This window comes from Dromiciops gliroides, chromosome 2 (assembly GCF_019393635.1).
Source record: "Dromiciops gliroides isolate mDroGli1 chromosome 2, mDroGli1.pri, whole genome shotgun sequence".
In the NCBI taxonomy this organism is placed as follows: domain Eukaryota; kingdom Metazoa; phylum Chordata; class Mammalia; order Microbiotheria; family Microbiotheriidae; genus Dromiciops; species Dromiciops gliroides.
Window position 1 is genome coordinate 530,724,757 of NC_057862.1, and position 24,768 is coordinate 530,749,524.

Below are 24,768 nucleotides of genomic sequence, written 5' to 3' on the forward strand. Positions count from 1 at the left end.
TCCAGCCAAACTGCCTTACTTGCTGTGCCCCATATATGGTGACATTGATGACATTGTGCAGTTCCTGCTTCCTAGGTTGTCTCATATTTGGAATATACTTCCTCACCTTTACCTCTAAAATTCTTTAAAAGGATGAGAGCATCTTTTTTATATCTAAACTAGAAAAGGCTGCCTGTATTCTTTCCTCTACTTTTCTTAATCCATAACCCATTCTAGTCTGGTTTCCAACATTCTCATTCAACTGTAACTGCTATTTTTTTTCTTTATTGAGAATTTTATTTTCCCAAATTACATGTAAAAACATTTTAACATAGATTTTTAAAATTTGTGTTCCAAATTCTCTTCCTCCCTCCCTCCCCCACCACCCCCTTAAGAACTCAAGCAATTCAATATAAGTTATACATGTGTAGTCATGTACAACATTTCTACATTTGTAACTGTGTTTATTATGGTGATCAGTGCTAAGTTGGATGGTCTTTTTCTCAGTCCTCCTCTTTTTTGACCTTATTGCAGAATTTGACACTGACCACTTCTTACTCCTGGATATTCTTTGTGCCTCCTGAGTTTTTAATGACAGTGTTCTCTCCTTTATTCTCCTCTCACCTTTGTTATAGGCTGCTTCTCATTCTCCTTTGTTGGATGTCATCCATGTCCCACCCCCAGCTTGAGAGTATACCTCAAGTCCCTGTCCTTAACCCCCTTCTCTCCATTTTCTCTTCTGGTGATCTCATCAGTCTTTTCTGTTAAGATGACTCATATCCAGTCCTGCATCACCAACTGCATATTGACATTTGTAATTCGGATATGCTATAGGCATTTTATATCTTTTTTAACATTTTTATTTTTTATTCCAGACCTCAACATAAAAATTCTATATACACTATATATATATATATACATATATATATATATAAAACCTATATCAGATTACCTGCTGTCTAGGGGAGAGGGGAGGGAGGGAGAAAAATCTGAAATTGGAAAGCTTGTATAAACAAAGGTTGAGAACTATCTTTACATGTAACGGAAAAAAAATAAAATACTTTATTAATTTAAATAAATAAATAAATAAAATGCAAAAAAAAATTCTACATACACTGCAAAACACAAAAAAGAGGTTTGTGTATGAAACTGAATGTCCATACTAAGTATGTAATTCCTCAAAACTGTCCTATTTTTGTGTGTGTGCGCGCGCACGTGCGCGCGCATGTGCTCCTTTTGAATTTGCTTTTCTTTCCCTTCTGTGCATTTCAAAAATGGTTTTAATGACCCTCTTTTTTGGTATCACTACTGCTAAAAATCCCCCTATTCCTTCCCTCCTCAATTAAAAATTGAAAGAAAAAACTCATAACAAACGAGCACAATCAAGCAATATGAATCCACAGTGATCATATTAAAAATGTACATCTTATTCTGCATCTTAAGTTCTCCAATTAGTAAACATTATTAAGGGTGCAGCTAGGTGGTGGAGGGCCTGGTGTCAGGAAGACAGTTACTAGCTGTGTGACCCTGGGCAAGTCACTTATCCTGTTTGCCTTAATCCACTGGAGAAGGAGATGGCAAACCACTCCAGTATCTTTGCCAAGAAAATCTCATGAAAAGCATGGTCTGTGGGCTGACAAAAAGTCAGACACAACTGAACAATAACAATTTATTAAATTAGTACTATGTGCCTGGCACTGTGCTAAGTGCTAGAAGTACAAAAAGAGACAAAAGACAGTCCCTGTCATCAGGGAACTTGTACCTCTCTCTGGAGCATGTAGCTTCAACAGAGATCCTCTGGCATTGTAGTTAGTCATTGCATTGTTCTTAAGTCTTTTAGAGTTGTTTTTCTTTACAGTATTGTTTTCCTTCTAGAAAGTCTTCTGGTTCTGCTCATTTCACTCTCATACCACCCAGGAGGCTCTAAAATCATCTTGTCATTTCTTCCAGCTGCTATACAATATTGAAATTTATTCAGCCTTCTCCTAATTGCTTACCCCCTTAAATTCTAGTTCTTTGGTTTTCTTATTTTATTTTAATTCCCCTTTAATTCTCATTTATTTTAATTCCCCTTTATAATGGAGTTTGTCTTGCAGCTATTTCTTCCCCAGTATTATTTTCTCTCAACTTCCCCTCCTGCTTATTTCTCTGAATTTGATGTATTACTACATCACCTTGTTTATATTTGAGTTTGTGTGTTGCTATTCCATACCCCCTGTAAAAATATTTTTGCTAACTAGCTGGGCCTAATCTAACTGGTGGGGGCCTAATCTGAGGATGGCCTAATCTGGGGACTTTTGACTGGCTGGATATCTGACTGCTATTAATTTAATATGGGCCGTTTACAAAATTTCTCCACACTGCTCCCAATTGATAAGCAAACAATTAAGAAGCCTCAATTAAATAATCAAGGCAGAATTTATTTATAAAAATCAGTGTAACCGATATGGGTTAAGAAATGCAAATTATACAACCTGTCTGCTTTTAATATAATAAGGGCTGTTGCTGCCTCTTATGTATGCTCCAGCTTTCTCCTTTCTCCAACTTTCACTCTTTTTCTCCTTCACTTCAGCTCCCCTGTGCTTTCACTGCTCAGCTGCTTTCTTCTAACTCCAAGCTCCTTTCACTTTGTCGACCCCCCCCCCCTTACCGTCTAAAGTTCCTCTCTCTGTGTACTGCCCGCTGAACCCCTGTCTCTCTCTCACAGACCTCTCCTCATGTTCTCCTAGTGCTCCAGTGTCCTGCTCTGTCCACCTTCCCTTCTCGTCTTCTTAATCTTCGGGCCTCCTTGCGTCCTCTGGTGTCCCCCCTCCACTGGCTCGCTAGATCACCTGTGTATATGTTCCTCCTCTCCCCTCAAACCTCAGACTCTCTGTGGGCCCCCCCCCCCCACGCCAAACTAATCCGCCGGCCGAACTAGGGCTGTGCCCAGCGGAGCTCAAGGGGCCATGCCCCCTGCTGCGTGCCTGGGACCTCTGCACCAGCTACACTAGGGCCTGGCAGGACAAGCCTGGGATCTCCAGGGCAGCTCCCCTCAGGGCATAGGGAACTGGGGCTTTTTTTACCCCCGGCCTCTGACCTGTCTTCTGAAAAGCCCACTGGGCTTTTTTGGCTCTGCTGAAGTGGAGGGGGAGGGGCACCAGCCCCTCACATAGAAAAAACCCCTGAGAGCCTAAAGCTTTTTAATCTCAGCTCAGTCAGGGTCCCCAAATCAAAATAAATTTCCACACCCCCTTGTCCATTTCTCTCTTCCTACATGTTTATGTTTGTACCCCATTATTGGAAATCCCAAATTCAACCTCCTTCTTTTCAACACTAGTGTAATTCCCCTTTATCTTTTCCCTCTTAAAACTCAGACTCCAATCAGTAAAGTCCCAGAACTTTTTTTTACTTTATTTTTTCAATTAATAAAAATCCATATTTTATTCCTTGGGGGTGGGGTGGGGCAATGAGGGTTAAGTGACTTGCCCAGGGTCACACAGCTAGTAAGTGTCAACTGTCTGAGGCTAGATTTGAACTCAGGTCCTCCTGAATTCAAGGCCAGTGCTTTATCCACTGCACCACCTAGCTGCCCCCATCTTTTATTTCTTTTCCCCCTTTCCCTTTCTTGAGGAAAAAGAAAAACAAACTTAAAAAAACACTAACAGTTGAGCAAAATAAATTCCTATATTAACTAAGGGTACACTAATTTAAAACAACTTCAAGGTACATCTCCCCTTATCAAATTATCAAAAATAATTAAAAGCAATGAAATTTAGTACTAATGAAGTTACAGAGAAATAAGTATTACAAACTTGTATATCAGTCTAGGGAAGAAATAAGACTTTTGAGATGTCATCAAAGAATTAGACCAAAAACAACAAAAAAACCCAAACCCAAAACAGTTGCCCCAGGTGATTTCACAACAAAATACTTAAAAAATTTCTGTGAACAAGTTTTCCTTAAATTACATACATTGTTTATAAATATAGAGAAAGAAGAAACATTAGGACCTTTTATGAGGCAAATATGATGTTGATTTTAAAACCAGGTAAAAAGAATACTAAAAAAATAATATGTCAATTTTGTTAGTGATGAACTTAAATATTTTGGCCATGTTCACATCAGTACCAGTTTTAAAACCCGAGTCTCCTGACTTCAAGTTCAATATTCATTCTTTATTTCCCCCTTGCATTCTTTTCACCATATGCTATAGGAATCATAGACAGTCCACATTTATGATATTGAACATTTTCTCCAAATTTATAACTCCTTGCCCCAAATAACATTTTCAGCATTGTGAACATAACCTATTGGCAACAAGTTTCATTTCTCCTGTGTCACTTAATGAAATACTAAATGTGGACATCAGGAGATTTGAGTTCTGCTTTTGATATTACTATGAGATAGTTATACAACATTTAGCATCCTGGAGCTTGTTATCTTTTTTGAGAAATGGAGGAATTGGCCTAAATATCTCAGTGTGTTATTCTATGAGTTCTTACAATTTACATTATATTTCCTATCTTTTACTCTCATTTCTCAGATATGCTTGCCTGATAATCACCATTGATTACTTTGGAGGTTGCATGAAATAAAAGTTCCATAAGTTGCTAATGAGTTGAGTTAAGCAGCATTTCAGAAAGAGGGTCATTGTACTAGCTTAAATGAACATTTATCTGTATTTTTGCTTGAGACTTTCCCCTTGTGTCCCATCCCCTCCCAGAGAGCAGTCCCAATCAGCAAAACCACTTGGTACATGGAAAAATTTGAAAATATGTACAATGTTCCATACTCATGGGCCCTCTCCTTTCTGCAAAGGAGTGGGGAGAGGCATCTTCTCTTATCTCTTCTATGGGGTCATGCTTATTTGTAATTTTGCAAGGTTCACTTTTCTCTGTGTGTGTAAAATGATTCCATCCATTTAAAAATTTTACTTACATACAACCTTTTGATGTAACACCTCAAGTGATGGGAATCCCACCCATTGTTGGAAGAAGTCCATTCTATTTTGTATAGTTTTAATTGTTAGGCTTGATCTCAGGGAACAAAAACAAAAGATCCTAAGTCTTGTTATTCATTCGTTTCAGTTGTATCTGACTCTTCCTTACCGTATTTGGGATTTTCTTGGTAGAGATACCAGAGTGGTTTGCCATTTCCTTCTCCAGTTCAAACTGAAGCATCAGGGTTAAGTGACTTACTCAGAGTCACACAGCTAGTAAGCCCACTTACTAGCTAATAATAGCTGTGAAGCTGTATTTGAATTCATGAAGTGAGTCTTCCTGATTCCAAGCCCAGTACTCTATCCAATGCACTACCACCTAACTAAATGCTACCTCTTCGGTAGTAACATGCAAATATTCCCAGTACTGGAGGCCTTTCTGGACCAAGTTGAATTTGTCTTTTTAAAAATATATTTTTTTAAAATAAGGCAGCCATTAAAATACTTGAAGGACATCTATTGTGTTCCCTCTGAATCTTCTCTTTTCCAGGCTAAACAACCCCATTAACAATCCTTCAAATTTATGACGTGATCTCAAGCCCCTTACTACTTAAAGGAGGCAGCATGACTCAGGGAGCACCAAATTTATAGTAAATTACATTTATTATAGTACTTTAAAGAGATATTTCCTTACAATAAACCTATGAGCTTGATTCTTGCAACAGTAATAGATAACATTTCTGACATTTGTGGCCTTTTGTAAATTGTTTCTCTATCAAGGGGGATGATTCCAGTCTTATAGGTAAAGTTATTTTTCAATAGATCATTGTGGGTACTTCTGCTAATACATCTCACCACTCTGCCATGCCTTAAAATGGCCTTCTTAAATTGCTTTTGCTAAGATAATGACAATAGCTAACATTTATGTAGTTTGTACTAAGAAATTTCAGCTGGTGGCCACTCTGTTTTTGATGAGCTACTCTGAAGTTCCTAGGTTGGCCCTTAGCAGAGGACTCATCTCGCTCCTTGTAGTTTTTCCTGATCCTTCACATTGCTGCAGAAGTACTCTTATCTACCTCATGTCTGACTTTGTCACCTCCCTGCTCAGAAATCCCTGGTGGTTTCCTGTTACCTATATAATACACTAACTCCTTTGTCTCTCATTTAAAGCCTTCTACTCTCTTTCTACTTTCTCATTCTTATTTTTCATTATTCCCAATGATATCCAGTTTGGACCCTTGGTTATCCTCCTTCATTTCTATGCATTTGTGCTGGTCCTTGCCCTGTATCCGGAATGCACTCCCTCCTTCCTCCTTTCATCTTTTTTTTTTTGGGGGGGGGGGTCAGGGCAGTGAGGATTAAGTGACTTGCCCAGGGTCACACAGCTAATAAGTGTCAAGTGTCTGAGGCCCCATTTGAACTCGGGTCCTCCTGAATCCAGGGCTGGGTGTTTTTTCCACTGCGCCACCTAGCTGCCCCTTTCCTCATTTCATCTCATAACAGTCCTCTTCCATAAAGGCTCAGATCATGTGTTATTTTCTCTACACTGCATCTTTCTCTTATTTCCCTAGTCAGTGATGAGCCTCCTCCCTCCTCAAATAGTCCTAAATCACTTTGCATCTCTTTTTATCCTTCCCTCATTATACCTTGTGTCATACTTATTTTTTGTACCTTTTTATTCCTTCTTTTCTATTATAAGTTCCCAGAAGGGTAGTGACTGTTGTATTTTTCTCAAGTTCCACTGCCACATCCATGGAGAAAGCATAAAGGAGGATGTGAGTGAAGAATAGCAAGGCCACGCAGCTTAATGAATGCCTCATCACAGGACACTTTGTGAGCAAAGTGTTATCTCAATGTTAAGTACTGAGGTTGTGGTTAGCAAAATACATGCCAACAGCTTCATTGTGAAGCTGCAAATCAGGCAACAGCGTCAGTGCTGCAGAGAAAGCTGGCCTTGTAGGAAGAAAGTTCTCGGTTTAAGTCCTGTCTCTGACACACATTAGCCAAGTGACTGGGCAAGTTCACTTAACCTCCTAGTGTATAAGTCCCCCTCTCAGACTGTGCAAGAAAAATAACTGATAGGCACAGAGGGAGTTTATCATACCAGTTGAATCTCAGGTCCAGCTAGTCCAAATGCTGGAAACAAACCATAAAAGATTTTGGTCAAGCTAGTGCTCATCTTGAAATAGATACCACATTAGATATTCAGAGAAACTTTGGGGGTGGGGAATGAGGGACATTCTTGTATCAGATAAATCATTTAATCGATTATTTATTAGTTTTTGTTCATTGTAAACTGTACAACTAATGCCTATTGGGAGTATTATTGTGACTGCTGCTACTGCTTATGTGTACACGTTGGAGCATGGCCTGCTAGTTGTTAAACAGTTGTGAGCAGTCAGCAGCAAACCAGCCACACCAGCAAGCATCAGGAGTATTAAAAATAGAAAATGAGGTAAAAAGATTTAGATGGTGACTATTATAGAGTAGTTTGTTTTGTGCTTTAAATGGAATCTTAGGACTAATGTTAATAGGTCCCAGAGTATTTGAAAGTGCAACTAGCCTTCCGAGATGTTGGAAGAGGTGGTACTATGATTTCTACCCCGAATAAATAGTGATGATTTTTTGGTGGTTCAGAAAGAGCCTAAATTGTTTCTTTTGGTCATTTAGTGCTGGTTGACCTAACCGTATCATTTTGATGATAGATTCACTGTTATATCAGGCTTTTACTATGTACTTTTGCTCTATTTAATTTAGTTGTCTTATTTCAGTAGATGTGATAGAATCAATATAGGATTTTCTCTCTGGAAGTTAAAGGTTTGCCTATACCTGCTTCTTTATCAAATGAATCACAATATTTTAAGGATTTTATTTTAAAGTTGAATTCTTTTCTTCCTCAGGAGCAGTCACCTTATCCTAGCTATGGATCCAGCTACTGGAATTCGGCTGGCCCAACCAGGGCTCCATACCCTAACACATATCCTGGAAGACAGGATTTGCAAGGCCAGGTATAGTTAAAAATTAGTAGTAAATTCTGGTGGAGGTTTGGAAATAAAGGCTTTTTTTTCCTATTTGAAATAGTTTATTCTCTAAATCTATGATCCTAGGCTCTGTCCTTTTAGAATTAAAGGTTTTCTCCCTAGTATCTGTGTTGAGATATGAAAAGGGTTTTTGGGTCTCCTGGATTCTGAATAGTTAGACTTTATTGAGTACATCTGAATATTTTCAGCAGAAAGAAGGGACAGATAGTGCTAATAGCAAGTACAGTCCAACAAATACTTAACTATCTACAAGGAGGGCATTGTGGTGTTGGACATCTTGAACTCTGGAAATAAATGTCAAATGTTTTAGTATTTAACATTTATATAGTGTTTTTAAATTGTGAAGTACCTTTTCATGATCTCATTTGTACTCAATACAGTGTTAATATTCCTATTCAAATTAATGGTCAGCATTTCAGTAATGTTGAGACTGCTCAGAAGCAAATTTAGAATTACAGTGAGCTATATTTGTGATATATAACTTGACTAACAGCAGTTAAATTTTATTCTCATGCCAGTATATTAAGGTGGCATCACATAAATGCAGTTCATTCTTTGGGATAATTGAATATTCATTGAGTGTTGAACACTTTTTATTTAAATAATCTTTTTAGATTGAATTTTTTAAAGTTAAATACCTGGCTTCAGGAAAATGAGAGGGAAATTTTTTAAATTGAAAAATTCTGTCATTAGAACATTTTAATATACACATTACATTATAGATATGTGCTATATATTGAATATTATAAATAATTTATACATTTGTATATATTTAAAATTTTTTAATTTAATAGAGATTACTCAGTGAGTAGTAAGAAATTTTTGATATAGAAGGTATGTGACTGAAAAAAATCACATAAATTAGTATAAATTTCTATTTCATTTCATCTTATCTCCATCACACATGAATGGCATTGAACAAACAAGGAATTTCATTACTAAAAGCCAAATGTGCCTTTGGTTTGATATTACTACTTCATTGTAGACAGTTCTCTATATAGCATAAATGAGTGGTAGTAACATTTTTGTAAAAGTAGCCGATCAGATTCCTCCAGAGATAGATGTTCACTTCAAGGCTATTCTTTCGTGGCATATGTTTAGGATCATAGGGTGTAATCACTGGAAAACAATCTTAGAAACCATCCACCCCAAACCTCTCATTAGAAATTAAAAGGGGAAGTGACTTGCTCTAACCTTCAGTGACAGAAACTCCTCAGCTTTAAGCCTGGCAACAAATCTAACCCCTAATAGGTGCCTTGAAATGCAGCATAGTATGGTGGTGAGCACCCCGGATTTGGATGCAAAGGGTCTGAATTCTGATGCTAGCTCGGCTGCTGATTTGCTGGAATTATATTGACCAAGGTTGGCCCTAGAGAAGAGATGAGAAAATGGATCTCCCCTCCTTTTCATTAAAGAAAAGGGGGCCTAGAGATATGGAATGTTGTATGTGTTGTCACATGGGTCCAGTTTTTGGCTGGTTAGGCATAAAGTCCCAAATCAACAAGTTAGCATTAAAAACAGTGAGGATACAAAGAAAGGCGAAAACTCCGGCTCTTCAGAGCTCACAGTTGAATGGGAGACACCTCATAAAAACGGCTATGTGCAAACAAGTTCTATACAGGACAGAGTGGAGGTCATCAAAAGAGGGAAGGTGGTACTAGCATTTAGGGGGAGCCATAAAGGCTTTTGGTAGAAGGTGAAATTTTAGCTGAGATTTGAAGGAAGCCAGTGATGCCAGGAACTGGAGATGAAGGTGAGCCTTCCAGGCAGCCAGTGAAAATGCGTGGAGTGACGGCATGGAATGTCACATACGAGGAGCAGCACGGAAGTCCATGTTGGAAAAGCATGAAGGGGCTAGGTTATAAAGGGCTTTAAAGGCCAGACGGGGTCTTTTATATTGATCCCAGGTAATAGGGAGTTTATTGAATGGGTTTTAGGGGGAAAGGTGACATGGTCAGATCTGTGGTTTTAGGAAGATCAGTCTAACAGTTCTATTCATACATGAATGTGTTGTAAAAACAAGTCACTATAAAATGTATGAGAAACTGTCAAAAAATAAATAATTTCAGGGCAGCTAGGTGGCACAGTGGATAGAGCACTGGCCCTGGAGTCAGGAGGACCTGAGTTCAAATCCGGCCTCAGACACTTAACACATAACTAGCTGTGTCACCCTGGGCAAGTCACTTAACCCCAATTGCCTCACCAAAAAAAAAAAAATTTCTAGTCCACAGTGATTAAAGGGTAAAAAGGGATATGAACTGGAAATTTCTAAGAGTTGAAACACAAATTGTTAATAATTACTTGAAAAAACATAAACTCTCAAGTTACCAGAAATTCAAAAATTTTTTAAGTACTACCATAGACATCAAATTGGCAAAAGTAATTGAAAGCCATGGAACTCAATGCTGGTGGAGTTATGGAGAAATGGGTACATTTTATTTATTACTGGTCTAATTGCAAACTTGTAGCATGTTTTTGGACATCAGTCTGTCAATACATAATAAAAGTTATCCCCCCAAAATCCTACACTCTAACCCAATAGTTCCATTATTGAGAATATGCCCTGAAAGTGTTATCAAAAAAGACACTCTCTAGGGGGCAGCTAGGTGGCGCAGTGGATAGAGCACCGGCCCTGGAGTCAGGAGTACCTGAGTTCAAATCCCGCCTCAGACACTTAACACTTACTAGCTGTGTGACCCTGGGCAAGTCACTTAACCCCAATTGCCTCACTTAAAAAAAAAAAAGGACACTCTCTGAGGATTTTAATAGCATTATCTACAATTGTAGATTAGGGCCACTGGCAGTTTGAATGAGGTTTCTGTTGGGAGTTTAAAGAGCTTCAAAATGAGACTTGATTAGTTTTTCTTACTGATTTCAATTCCTACATTTAACAGCTAAGGCCTCTCCAATTGAATCATCATGTAATAATTCAACATCTGCTCTGAAGAGGGGGAAATGAAAAGTCCACGCATAAGATATTTTTAAAAGGAATTTATTACAGGGTATTCTTTCTAGCAAACTGGGAGTGAAAAAAGGGGTGCAGCAGTCCTTCAGATCTGCATCCAAATTGGAGTGGTGGTGTCGGCTTTCTCAAAGGCGGCTTCCCTACATTCTTTTTTTTTTTTAATAGGAAATGTCTCATCTCTGATATGTAATGGGGGTGCTCTCTCCTTTTAGGGGTATTCTACGTTGGCATTTGATGTGTGGAACAAGATATATCTGTTATCTTCACTTCTAGATTTATGCTTTGAGATCTTTGAGCACAGTAATATGGTAAGGGGAATGAAAATATGTAATTGGAATGTTTCCCAATCTAGGTAAGCTTTGCCTAACAAAGGTGATATGGAAAACCTTAGTTCTAATCCCAAGTACCATGGGGTCTATTCAAGCCCAGGCAGATCTATGAAGTTAAAAGTTGGGAAAGTAGGAGAAAATAGCTAGTTTCAAGGATGAAAATGAAAGAAAACAAGCAGTTAAAATTAGATAGGCATAAAGGATACAAGCCAGTTAATAAGATCAAGGTTCTTCCAAGGGATTTCTACCTCTAAAGTGATTGGCCACTGTGAGGAAGGTGGTCTTGGAGGATGGGATCTTTTTTTATCATAAAAATATTTTATTATTTTCCAGTTACATGTAGAGGTAGTTTTCAACATTTGTTTTTGTAAGATTTCTAGTTCCAAATTTTTCTCCCTCCCTCCACCCTCCCCAAGATAGCAAGCAATCTGATATAGGTTATATATGTACAATCACATTAAACATATTTCTGTACTAGTCATATTGTGAAAGAAGAATCAGAACAAAAGAGAAAAAACCATAAAAAACAAAAAAGTAGAAGCAGTATGGTTCAATCTGTATCCAGATTCCACAGTCCTTTCCTCTAGATATGGAGAGCATTCTCCATCACGAGTCCCCTGGTATTATTCTGGACCATTGTATTGCTGAGAAGTTAAGTCTGTCACAGTTGATCTTCACATAATGTGGTTGATACTGTGTACAATGTTCTGGTTCTGCTCATCTCACTCAGCATCAGTTCATGTAAATCCTTCCAAGTGTCTCTGAAATCTGCCTGCTCATTGTTTCTTGATAGTTCAGTATTTTATTATTTGCAAGTTACACATATGGATAGTTTTCCACATTTCTTCTTTTCCATAATAAAAGTATTTTATTATTTTTCAGTTACATCTAGAGATAGTTTGCAACATTTGTTTTGATATTTCTACTTTCAATTTTCTTCTCCCCCCTCCCCAAGACAGCTAGCAATCTGATATAGGTTATATATGTACAATCACATTAAACATATTTCTGCATTAGTCATGCTGTGCAAGAAGAATCAGAACAAAGGAAAAACCTCAAAAAAGAAAAACACAAAAAATAGAGATAGTATGGTTCAATCTGCATCTAGATTCTATAGTTCTTTTTTTCCCCTTTTTTCCTGGATTTGGAGCGCATTTCCCATCATGAGTCCTTTGGAACTATCTTGGACCATTGTATTGTTGAGAAGTCAAGTCCATCACAGTTGATCAACACACAATGTTGTTGATACTGTGTACAATGTTCTCCTGGTTCTACTCCCTTCACTCAGCATCAGTTCCTGTAAATCCTTCCAGGTTTCTCTGAAATCCTCCTGCTCATTGTTTCATACAGCACAATAGTATTCCATTACATTCATATACCACAACTTGTCCAGCCATTCCCCAATTGATGGCCAATCTTCAATTTCCAATTCCTTGCCACCACAAAAAGAGCACCTATAAATGTTTTTTTTACATGTGGGTCCTTTTCCCTTTTTTATGATCTCTTTGGGAAAAAGACCTAATAGTGGTATTGCTGGGTCAAAGGGTATGTGAAGCTTTATAGCCCTTTGGGCATAGTTCCAAATTGCTCTCCAGAATAGTTGGATCAGTTCACAGCTCCAACAATGCATTAGTGTTCCAATTTTTCCACAGCTTCTCCAATATTTATTATTTTCCTTTTTTGTCATATTAGCCAATCTCATAGGTGTGAGGTGGTACCTCAGAGTTGTTTTAATTTGCATTTCTCTAATCAGTAGTGATTTAGAGCATTTTTTCATATGACAATAGATAGAGGATGGGATCTTTTGAGAGACAGAGTCCTCTGATAGAAGTGCTTATAATTTTTTTATCCTTGGGATACAACATGTGAATGCTAACTTGGATTTTATAGGGAAGCGGGGAATATACTTCCAACATTCAATAGTTAGACAACTTTTGATGCATTTGACTTTCTTTACCAGACACCTTATTATCTATTCTGAATTAGGCACAGTTTTTTAGGACAATTAGCAGTACTGTAACAGGAAATTATGATCCTGTCATAATGTGAACATGCTATCAGAGAAGGGTCTTAGTGAAAGGTTGTTAAACTCCAACACCTTTGCATTTTGCTATTAATGTAATGATTTAGCTGGATAACAGATGGAAACTGCTAATGCTATTTAATGTAACTAACTTAGAGACTCAGACAATATGAAAAAAGATTGACTTTCTAAACTTTTTATAAACTTGCCAACACCAGGCACCAAGTTTCTTAATTGGTCATTTCTATTTTGAAGCTATAATCTATAATAATCATTTTCAAGCATAAGCTTCTTCAGTCTTATGTGCATGCACACACCCACACACACACACACATACACCCCTCCTGTCTAAGCAATTAGCATCCTCATACCCTCATAGAAACACCTTGAAATATGCAAAAATGACTGAATATGTTACTAAGTAAAGGTCAGAAGATACAAAATTTTCTTATTCTTTCTTAGACAGTAAAATTACAGTTGATTAAACAACTTCAGATTATGATAGTCAAATCTGCTATTACTTTTAAAAACCCAGATTCAAGCACAAACTCTCAAGTACTATTTAAACTGTGATGAGCTTAATTTTTTAAGTATTTTGTTAAAAGCTTAACCGTGGGGGGCAGCTAGGTGGCGCAGTGGATAAAGCACCTGCCCTGGATTCAGGAGGACCTGAGTTCAAATGTGGCTTCAGACACTTGACATTTACTAGCTATGTGATCCTGGGCAAGTCACTTAACCCTCTTACTCCTCTCCCCCCCCCCCAAAAAAAAAAAAAAAAGCTTAACCCTGAATCTCAGTACAATCCAATTGTCTTGGTAACTTGATTTAAATGAGTAGAATATAATTTTTCAATCATTACCTAGTTTCCAATTTTTTTTTTCCTTGAATGGTCATAATGTGTGCTCTATTCTTTTGGTTCTTTATTATTTCTCACACATGACACTCTACAACCTCTGTCCGTGCCTTTGTAGTGGCTGTCCTCATGTCTAGAATGTGGTCTTTTCTTGTCTCTCCCTCATAGAATCCTTCTCTTCTTTCAAGATGCAACTCGAGCGACACTTTTACTGGAAGCCTTTCCTGATCCTGCCAACTGTTGGTGCCCTCTCTCCCTAACTACTTTGTTATTATTTTGTATTCCACATACACATTTTTATTTCACATATTCTTATATGTACATATTGGCTGATAGAACAGAAGTTCTTTGAGAGTAGGGATTGACTGATTCTGTGCTTTTGTTGCCTAGCACAGTGCCCAGAATAGAGGGGGCACTTACTAGTGCTTAGAGTTTTTTTTAAATAGATTTTCATTGTCATCTTTTGTTTTCATATTGCCTAGATTTCCTTTTGTGTCACACATAGCAAAAGACTTAGAAACTTAGACTAGACACTATATGAAATAGTGGCAGACCAGTTTAATGATTTCTACACAAAATTGTAAAAAACTGGAAATAAATTGCAGTGGGGGGATGGTAAAAATAAATGGCACTAATATAATGAAATATAATGTCATTGATTCCAAATTTGAAAATTACCAATTTAGAAAGCATTCTTAAAATTATATAGTTTTTTTTTCCAGGTTAGGTATAATCATCCTATTTGAATTCTTAAACTGGTGGTCTTTCTCTTACTTTTTCAGGGAATGGATTCATACACAAATGGGGCTTATGGTCCACCATATGCCACAGGCCCTGGAGCAACTGCATCCTCGTATTCTGGGACTTATTATTCTTCTGGACATCCTCCAGCCCCTTATCCTACAGATGTTCCAAGCACTTACCATTCCCCTGGCAACAGCCCAACCCCTGTTTCTCGTTGGACTTATCCACAGCAAGACTGTCAGACTGAAGGACCTGCTCTGAGGGGGCATGTTCCAGGGTATCCTATATCACAGGTAAGTAGTTTTTATTAATGAGATATCAGTTTCAATGCCATTGGTGTTTTTCAGAGTGAATAACTTTCTTTGACTGGGGTGATGACTCCAGAAGACACTAGACATTCAGGCTATACTAGAAACATGCCTGACAGTGGTTATGTATTGGTGCCTTTTTAACCTGTAGCTGTTTGCTTCCACTGTTTGGAATCTTAGTCTGCCTGTAAAATCATGAACCCAGAGCTCTTCAGAACTGTCACTGAAGTCCAACCCTTGAGCATGAATGATTTGGGTCTTGCTAAGTTTTTCCTATGTTAATAGGGTGCAGTGAAGGAAGGGGTATTGGATTGGGACTCAATCAGAGTTTGAACTCAGCAGATAAATCCCTTACCCTCTCAGTGCTTCAGCTTTCTTATCTGTAAGATAAAGGGTTGAATGATATCTGTTTCTTTCATCCTGTGATTCTCTGATTAGTCTGTGATTTTGTGTTTGTTTAAGTGCTTTGTATTGTAGTTTGTAGAATGTTAATTTGTTTTTTCAGAGAAGAGCATTGTAGTGCATGGGCACATTATTCATGATAACCTGATATTGACTTATCCTGTCTTTAAGTTGTAGTACTGCCATTTCTGCTCATTCTTTTATACTACCAAAACCCCTAAATCCTTGACATAGTTTCTAAAACTGCTGAGAGTCCATGTTGGTGCAGAACTCTCTGAACTGAGGGGAAGCAAACCATTCAGAGTTTTGACTCTAATGGGCTGTTTTAGGATCTTCACTGAGCTTTGGCAGTGACCAGTACTGAGTCTCCTCTTCTTACCCTAGAGTCCGGGAATGGCTCACCCCCATTACTCATATGGGGATGGAAATCCTAATGTCCCACCACCAGCACCACCACCCCTCCGAACACAAGAGCAAGTATGGACCTCTGGGGTTTATGGAATGACAACACGCTACTCTTGGCCTTCTTCAGCTGCACCCTCAGCACAGTCTGGGAATTACTTTATGTCAGGATCCACCTCGTCATGGTCCAGTAGTGCATCCTCTCAGCCACCTCCTTCGTCCCCACCACCTCCACCCCCACCTCCACCTCCCACCCAGGATTCCAAGGTAAGGAAATGCAGGAACATTGCTCTTTATATGTAAGCTTTTTTAAGAGAGAGTGAATGATAAAGGACTTAACTACATTTGTCTTTGTCAAGAAATAATTATAAACGGGTTTTCTTCATTTGAGTAAGACACATGCTGATTAGGTACTAACTTCCTCCCTCTTATAAGCTTTGACTTAGTTTCCTGCTTTTCCCAGAGACGTGGAATTGTTGGATTTCTGTTTACTTGTAGTACTTTCAGAATATTAACTCATAGATGACATTCATTCCAAATATGTGGGACTACATTTGGCAGTCCTCAGATCATCCATATACACAAAGGCAAAGTCTGTGGGAGTGGATTCTAATTTATAATAGACTCTAATAATAAAATGTGTCTTTTAATTAAATCACAGAATTGAATTTCACTTAAGTTCACTTTCCCATAGGTTCCTTTTTAGGAGTTTGTCTTACAGTTATAGCTTACTGGGAAAGGACTATTTAATTCTTGTTTGTTAGGTCATAAGATAGATTGTGAGGTGGTGATGATGTTTATTTGCCTCAGAGAGCAATTTCCAGCCTTTACCCCTTTCCTGTCCTTTGCTTTGGACAGGTCACTCCCTTTTACCATCCTAGGGATGTGTTCCTTCCAAATGATTGAAGGAGATCCAGCTCTATTATTGGAAAGATCTTTCATTTGCCCTCCTGGTTGTGTGGTTAACATGGGGGCTAAGAGACTTGACATTGATGGATCCCTATTAAAACTAATTTTCCCCACTTTTTCCATGCCCCCAAGGATCCCTCATATCCTCATAGCCAGCCAGAGCAAGGTGTGAACCGGAACAACTTTCCCAGCGATGTCCATCAGTACGAATCCTCCTCGGAAACTATGAACAACAGTACTCCGGACCTTTTCAGTTCCAAAGTTCAGTATAGTGCCCAGCCCCAGATGTACGGTAACTCAGCCAGAAGAATTCCCAGCAGTCAAGATCTGGGTTACAAAATCCCTGATGATCATCCATCTTCAGATGAAGGTCAACCACCTGGTATTAAAAAAATCACACAAGTGCTAGAGAAAGTCCAATACCTTGAACAAGAAGTAGACAAGTTTGTAGGGAAAAAGACAGACAAGACATACTGGCTTCTAGAAGAAATGCTAACCAAGGAGCTATTAGAACTGGATTCAGTTGAAACTGGTGGCCAGGACACTATTCGACAGGCAAGAAAAGAGGCTGTTTATAAGATCCAGGCCATACTGGAAAAACTGGAAGAAGAAGCATTATGAGATGGATGTGCAACTAGTAGAAGCCTGTTACTAACTTGACCAAAGATCTCTTGATTTTGGTTAATTCTTATCCCTTTGAAACTGCTGTTGATGATAAGAAGCAATAAATGCTGACTTTTCTCCTTCATTTAAAACTATTAAAAAAAAACACATGGCAAAAGACTTTGGAAGGACATTTTGGTTCCGAATTGTTTTCAGTTTGTTGTTTCAGACCAATGAATGTAATAGGAAACTATGGAACCATCAGCATTACCAAGTCAACCACTAGTTCTGAAGGCATCTGGGGATGTCTACAGGCTTCTTTTTCAGCAGAAGGGAAACTCACTTTATGTAACAGGCTTATCAGAACCAGGCCAGCTGAGGCTGGATATATAATCTGAAGCAAACAGGCACTGTTTTTAAAGAGCTGGAGCACTTGTCTAATTTTGTATGTTGTGAAGGCTTTATAACATGCACTCCATGTGTAAATTATAGTTTGGACTTGGGCCTGTCTTGTGTTGCTATTTATAGCTCCATAAATCTGGTCATGCAGATTGAAATGTATCATTCTCTATTTGGTGCACTCTGTAGTCATATGTTTAAAGTGACCATACAAGAGACCACATTGATAGCCTGTCATTGTGGCATCTCTGAATATTAGTTAATACTTTTCCAGCTCTTGGAAATACTGCAGTGTTTAGTGATATTCTTGAGTGTGAATTGTTGTTCCCCTTCTTCCCCTTCTGTGCAAATCATCATTAGGTTGGAATTTTTGCCCATGAAATGTGGTAGTGGAAGCAGAATTTGGATATGGAAATATTAACTTAAGAGTGAATGTGTTCACAAATATTTTTATTTTTTACATCTGAATGGGATTTGGTATAGAGCCACTTTAAATTATCTTTTTCACACAGTGTCATTCTGTTTTCCACTTCATCATATACACTTGCTGCTTTTGTACAGAGCATTATGATGACCACAGGTAAGACATGAAACATCAGAGTGACTAGAAAAATAGTAACTGCGAGAAATAATAAACTTGATTAAAACATGATTATTTGGTTAATAGCACTCCATCTCAAACTATTAATTTTACTCTCAGTATTCCTTTGAACAGAGTAGAGTTCTGTTCAGTTTACAACTATGAAAAATGAGTGTGAAAGCCAATTATGAAAGTTTAGGAAGAGAATCAGCCATATAGCTACGATGAGAATTGAATTTTTTTTTCATATTCTAAAAATGTATCTGTTTATCCAGTCTTGCTGAAAACAAAATTGTATGGATAGAATTCCCTTTTTAAGAAAAGTCTCCTTTTAGCCACTGTTAGCTCCGTTTATCTCAGTACCAAACTTCAGCAAGGAATATTGAAAAAAAAATACTATCTGTGGTGATTTGGGTAGTCTGCAGGGTTGTTTTTAAGAGACTTGTGAAATATACTGAATTTAATCATCTCTGGTGAGTTTCAGTATATTGAAAAGCCTAGCTATTCCTTAACAGTGGATCAGTGTAGCAGTGGCATTTTGTAGACTAACTGGGAATTGTGGTTTTCTACTCCATTATATGATGAGAAGAGATTAACTCATACTGTTTCTTGTAGTTTTGATAAGCGATTTTACAGTTGGATGTTCTGATAATTTATTTCAGGGCTACATATTTAGCTCTACTTCAAAAACCTGAACATAGGCAACACTACAGAAAAGGAAAGTGTCTTTAAATCTGTGTTAAAGTTACTTTGGACACCATTTCAAGAACATAATGGGTTACCAGGGGCTAATAAATAAATAATTCATTTCTTCCTTGCTCTGTAGCATGTGATCTACTATTTCCCCAAAGACTGGGTTTAGTGTAAGATGATTAGGATGGTTCAGGCAAATTCACTCACAATTTGCTTAAATTAAAAGATGAACACCAAATTGTGAGCAGTGAATACAAGTGCAGATAAAAAACTTAAGGTAAAAAAAATTAAGCTAGTAGTTCTTTTAGTAGCTAAGAAGAAATTGAGAGGTAATAATGGTGTCCCTGATTTATTGGGCTGGTTCAGTTTGGGGAAGGCCAGTACTGACATGTTTATTTTAGAAAATTAAGAGTTTCCTTGAATGTTTGCATTAAAACCTGGGCTTGTTTTTATACAAATTTTTTTTTAAGTTGGTTTTTGATGTCTGTGCCATATTCTGTTGGGTATCACTTTCACTTGAATCTTAAATAAAGTTACTCAGACATGGCTTATTAAATACAACTGAGTTTTCTTTATAATTAAGCACTTCCTGTTACAACTACAAAAACATATAGGTAAATAAATACGGGGGTGGGGCTTTAAAGAAACACTTGGGGTGGAGTTATATTTGTGACTACATTGTCCTTTTGTCTTTCCCTTTTGGAGATGAAAGAGAAAGTAGTAGAGCTTTTTTCTCATACTTTTAAATGTTTAATAAATCAACTTTTTATTGTCATTGTTAATGGAAGTAATAATCTAAAAACAACTTAAACTGAGGTTTTGGAATATAAACCAAGCTTACTTTTAAGCACTTGTTAAGTCCAGCAAAGTAGATTATTTCTTTGTTAAACATGAGTCATGGAACTTCCATGAGAACATGGAACATGTTAGGTATAAATTTGCTGCAGTATATTACAATAGGAAGTATGAAGTGGTATAAAAGATTATGAAGTACACTGACTTCAGAACCAATGAAGACAACAGATGGGGGAGGGGGAAAACAGCAGATAGGGATTACCAAGTGCTACTTTGGTACTGTGGGGACCAATTTTTAATTGGGGAGTGTTAGCTAAGTGGCTTGCCGCAGTATTGGGGCAAAGAAGGAGACTGACAGCCTCCCTCAAAACAGAATAGGATTTATTTTAACAAGAATGAACTTTAAAAAAAAAAACACAAACAGGATCAGTAGGATCAAGGGAAAGGAAATAAAATGGGGAAAGGGAAATTATGCAACCTGAAGAAATACCACCACCCAGGAATCAGCTGAGAATACACAGCAGAGCTCCTGTCGCCTTCCAGCATCCAGCTAGAATGGCGAATTCTCCTCCCCCAATCCCAGGAAACCTCCCCCCCCAGCCAATTATATGGCTGCTCTGACAGTCACATGACTGCCCTCACTAGGCTTCCAATCATTATAATTTTGCCAGGCCCATGTAGGCGTCAGCAAGTGGTGATGACATGAGGTGCCAGTGCCATGGCAACAGCTACAACCAGTGGGTGGAGGGGCAGCTAGGTGGTGCAGTGGATAAAACACTGGCCTTGGATTCAGGAGTACCTGTGTTCAAATCCGGCCTCAGACACTTGACACTTACTAGCTGTGTGACCCTGGACAAGTCACTTAACCCCCACTGCCCCCACCAAAAAAACAACAACAAACAAACCAGTGGGTGGAGCACCGTGCGGTTTGCAGAGCCCCAGGCCAGTGCGCACCGAGGCATAAAAACCTCAAATAATTAATTCTTTACAGTACCTTCAATATAGTGGGAGATGTCTTCCAGCTTATTCAGTTGATCACCTATAGGATTTAGAGAAGAAGACTATTGATGAAAATTAAGAATACACAATAAGAAGTTAGGAGACCTAGGTTATAATAGTGGATCTTGGAACAAACTAATAGTGTACTATTAGACAAATCACTTCCCCAAATCTTTAGTTTCTTCATCTTGTGATGTTTAAAAATCTAATGTGGGTTCTTACCTGCCCCCCCCCATTTTGGGGGGGAAACTAGCTAAGATTTACTGATAAATTCAGCAAGAGGTTAGGCTTTTAAGTACTTATTAAAGTATATTAGAAGTTAGTGAAGATAGAGGGTGAGAACAGATCTCTTATAGAATGGAAAGCCCTAGCTTAGATCTATGCGGGATAGCTAGAGAGAAAACCTTGCCTTTACCTAGCCCCACCACACTTCCAAAAAGAATGCATGAAGTTCTGCTACCACAAGCCAGTTCCGAACGAAAAGACCAATCCAGCAAGCAAGCCTCACCTTCCTACTTCCTGTCTCTCTCCCCAAAATGGGAGGTCCTTCAAGCTGATTGGTTGAGGGTGATCTCCTGTTGATGTCTTAGTCCACAGCCTCTGAGAACAACACCCCACTCAGGGCTAGCCAGGTGTGGTCTCAATTTAATCATCCTTAAGTAGGTTCTCAGTCAGTCTCTCAGTCTCACCCAATTCAATTAATTCCAAATCAATCTTCAGGTGGGGGCCCCTGGGCTCTGCCAAATCCCATTATTTTATCACATTTCCCCCTGTGCTTTGTTAAACAATCATTTCCTTAATAACATTACAGATACTTATGACTAACAAAGTAAAGGGAATGAAAAGATAGAAAAGAAATTGAGCGACTCATTAACAAAGGCTAAAGGGGGCACTCCCCTTTTAGCAGGTGGACATTACAAACAGGAAAAACTAAAGGAGGCTTTAGTAAGTGGACATTATATTATAAACAGTGTAAACAATGGGGAAAAGGAAAACAGGAAAACGTCCACTTAAGTCTTTGGAAGTCTTTTCTCAGATGGTTGTTGGGATGTCCTCTGGGTGTAGTTGTGGAAAGGAAGTCTTTCAGGTGTGGATGCTGATGATCAAATAACAAATCTCAGCTGTAGATTTTCAGGTGTCATTGTAAAGTCCTTCAGGTGTTTCAGATATTGATAATCTGCTGGGAAAGTTTCCTACAAAATTGAGCTTAACACAACTTTAAAAAGCTTTGCTTGGGGTGGCTAGGTGGCACAGTGGATAGAGCACCGGCCCTGGATTCAGGAGTACCTGAGTTCAAATCCAGCCTCAGACACTAAACACTTACTAGCTGTGTGACCCTGGGCAAGTTACTTAACCCCAATTGCCTCACCAAAAAAAAAAAAAAAAAAGCTTTGAGGGGGCAGCGAGGTGGCACAGTGGATAGAGCACCGGCCCTGGATTCAGGAGGACCTGAGTTCAAATCCAGCCTCAGACACTTGACATTTACTAGCTGTGTGACCCTGGGCAAATCACTTAACCCCAATTGCGTCACAAAAAAAAAAAAAAAAGCTTTGCCAATAATCAAGTCAAACAATGAGAGTTCTCAAAAACATGTCTAGGGGACACCTGGATGGCACAGTGGATAGAGCACTGGCTCTGGATTCAGGAGGACCCGAGTTCAAATATGGCCTCAGACACTTAACACTTACTAGCTGTGTGATCCTAGGCAAGTCACATAACCCCAATTGCCTCTCAAAAAAAACAAAAAACAAAAAATCTAAGGAAATTCAGAATCTTAGAGATTTTACAATTATTGTCCAGTTGTTACACATAAAACATAAAAAAACCAAAAATTGAAACATTCTCTAAAACTTAATATTACTACACCCCCCCGTGGAGAATAAATTGAGAAGACAATTGTGATGTTAATTTAGAAAATAATTTTTTAAAAAATCTCCATTTCATCACTTTTTGCATCATCTGCCTAATTATCCTAATGCCATTATGAGAAATTAAAAGATCTAATACAATTGGTAGCAGATGTCAAGGCCAAATACAACATTGTATTTATCATGACACCTGAGATAATTATGGGGGTTACCATAGAAGAACAGAGAAGAAACTGAGTCAGGCTTAATCAAATGCATAGGATTGAGATGTACATGACATCAGGCATATAGAAGGGGAAATTGAAGTCAGGTGTCAAATGAGATGGCATAGCCAGGCCACCTGGTGCCGTGTGGAAGAAAATTAAACCAAGAAAATCCAACCTCGACTATTGCCAATAGCTATTCTCTTGGCCTTTCCCAAGGCAATGCGGTACCTGGACTTCATGCATGTCTCCCCTTTTTGTGACAGTTCAGTGTCTGTCCTTGTATGTATTTCTCTTGTGATTGGCTGTCATTTTGGCCAACTGGCATCTGATTAATTCAGAATGAAGGCGATTAATGTCTTTTTTTTTTTTTTTTGCAGGGCAGTGAGGGTTAAGTGACTTGCCTAGGGTCACACAGCTAGTGTCAAGTGTCTGAGCTGGATTTGAACTCAGGTTCTCCTGAATCCAAGGCCAGTGCTTTTATCCACTGCGCCACCTAGCTGTCCCCAATTAATGCCTTAAATGATAAGTTCCCATAATCCAAGTCTCATATGGATTTAAAAATTGAGGATAATGATGACCACAAAAAATATGAATTTGCTTTGACTCAGAATATGTTACAATATGCAATAATTTCAAGTAATAACTTTTTCTTTTTTTTTTTTTTGTGGGGCATTGAAGGGTAAGTGACTTGCCCAGGGTCACACAGTTAGTAAGTGTCAAGTATCTGAGGCCAGATTTGAACTCAGGTCCTCCTGAATCCAGGGCCAGTGCTTTATCAACTGTGCTACCTAGCTGCCCCTCAGGTGTGGTCTCGATTTAATCATCCTTAAGTAGGTTCTCTGTCTCTGTCTCACCCAACTCAATCAATTCCAAATCAATCTTTAGATGGGGGCCCCTGGGGTCTGCCAAATCCCATTATTTTATTACAATCTATAAAGTGAAGCTAAGCTTAATGGTTTTTAAGTTCTTTCCTAGCTCTAAAATTCTGATTATATATATGATTATGAACCCTTACAGTTAGAACTTTTATGAATAAAGTATCCAATGGCTAAATCTACTTAATGGAATTAAAATGAAAGGAATTCAAGAATGATATCAAATTCATATGACTGAGGTATAGTAGAGATTCTGCTCTTTCCTGGTGAGGGAGGATCCACACCAATGAAATCATAGACCAAAGACCATGAGATAGGGCTTACTTAGACTTCATATAATTTTGGGAATGTAAGGGGTGAAAATTCTAGCTAGTCTGTCTAAAATATCTAACAAGTGGTTGCCAATAAATTATAAGCTTTAGCAAGAGTTAGATTTTTAAGCATTTATTAAGGAGAATAAGAATTTGGTGAAGAGAAAGAGAAAGTCCTAGATTCATCTATCTATTAAAGGGAGAGCGCATTTCTAGGTCCAGTCTCCACCAGAGTCCTGACGAAAGAGAGCGAGAGAGCCAGCCTCGCCCCTCCTTCCTCCCACAAGCAAACATCACTTCCTAATGCCAAAGAAAGGCCTCATGGCTTGCCCTCAAGTGCCTTCTCCTCATGGTGGAGCTTTCCTACAGTAGCTCTCCAGCAGGTGGCATCATTCCAATCGTTACAGGAAGTACAAAACAAATAATTTGGGTAGGTGGAGAAAACAACACAAGTGGTTACATCAAGGAAAGAGAGTGAGCTCCCATGGTCAGCTAGTAATCAGCCCTCTCTATCCATTAAGGAATACTTAATTTGTGGGGCCTATCTGCATCTTTTAGTCTTT

The 24,768-nt window shown here is 38.4% G+C and overlaps 1 protein-coding gene across 1 annotated transcript in view; it reads left to right on the forward strand.

The window, feature by feature from the left end:
* The window catches only part of BAG4 (BAG cochaperone 4), a 29,488-nt gene extending 9,790 nt beyond the window's left edge, over positions 1–19,698 (forward strand). The window contains exons 2-5 of the mRNA XM_043983845.1: positions 7,801–7,908; positions 14,894–15,148; positions 15,950–16,234; positions 17,009–19,698. Coding sequence (XP_043839780.1) covers positions 7,801–7,908; positions 14,894–15,148; positions 15,950–16,234; positions 17,009–17,497 — 1,137 coding nt within the window. The 3' untranslated portion in view covers positions 17,498–19,698. The remainder of the gene's footprint in view (positions 1–7,800; positions 7,909–14,893; positions 15,149–15,949; positions 16,235–17,008) is intronic.
* Positions 19,699–24,768: the final 5,070 nt, after the last annotated feature.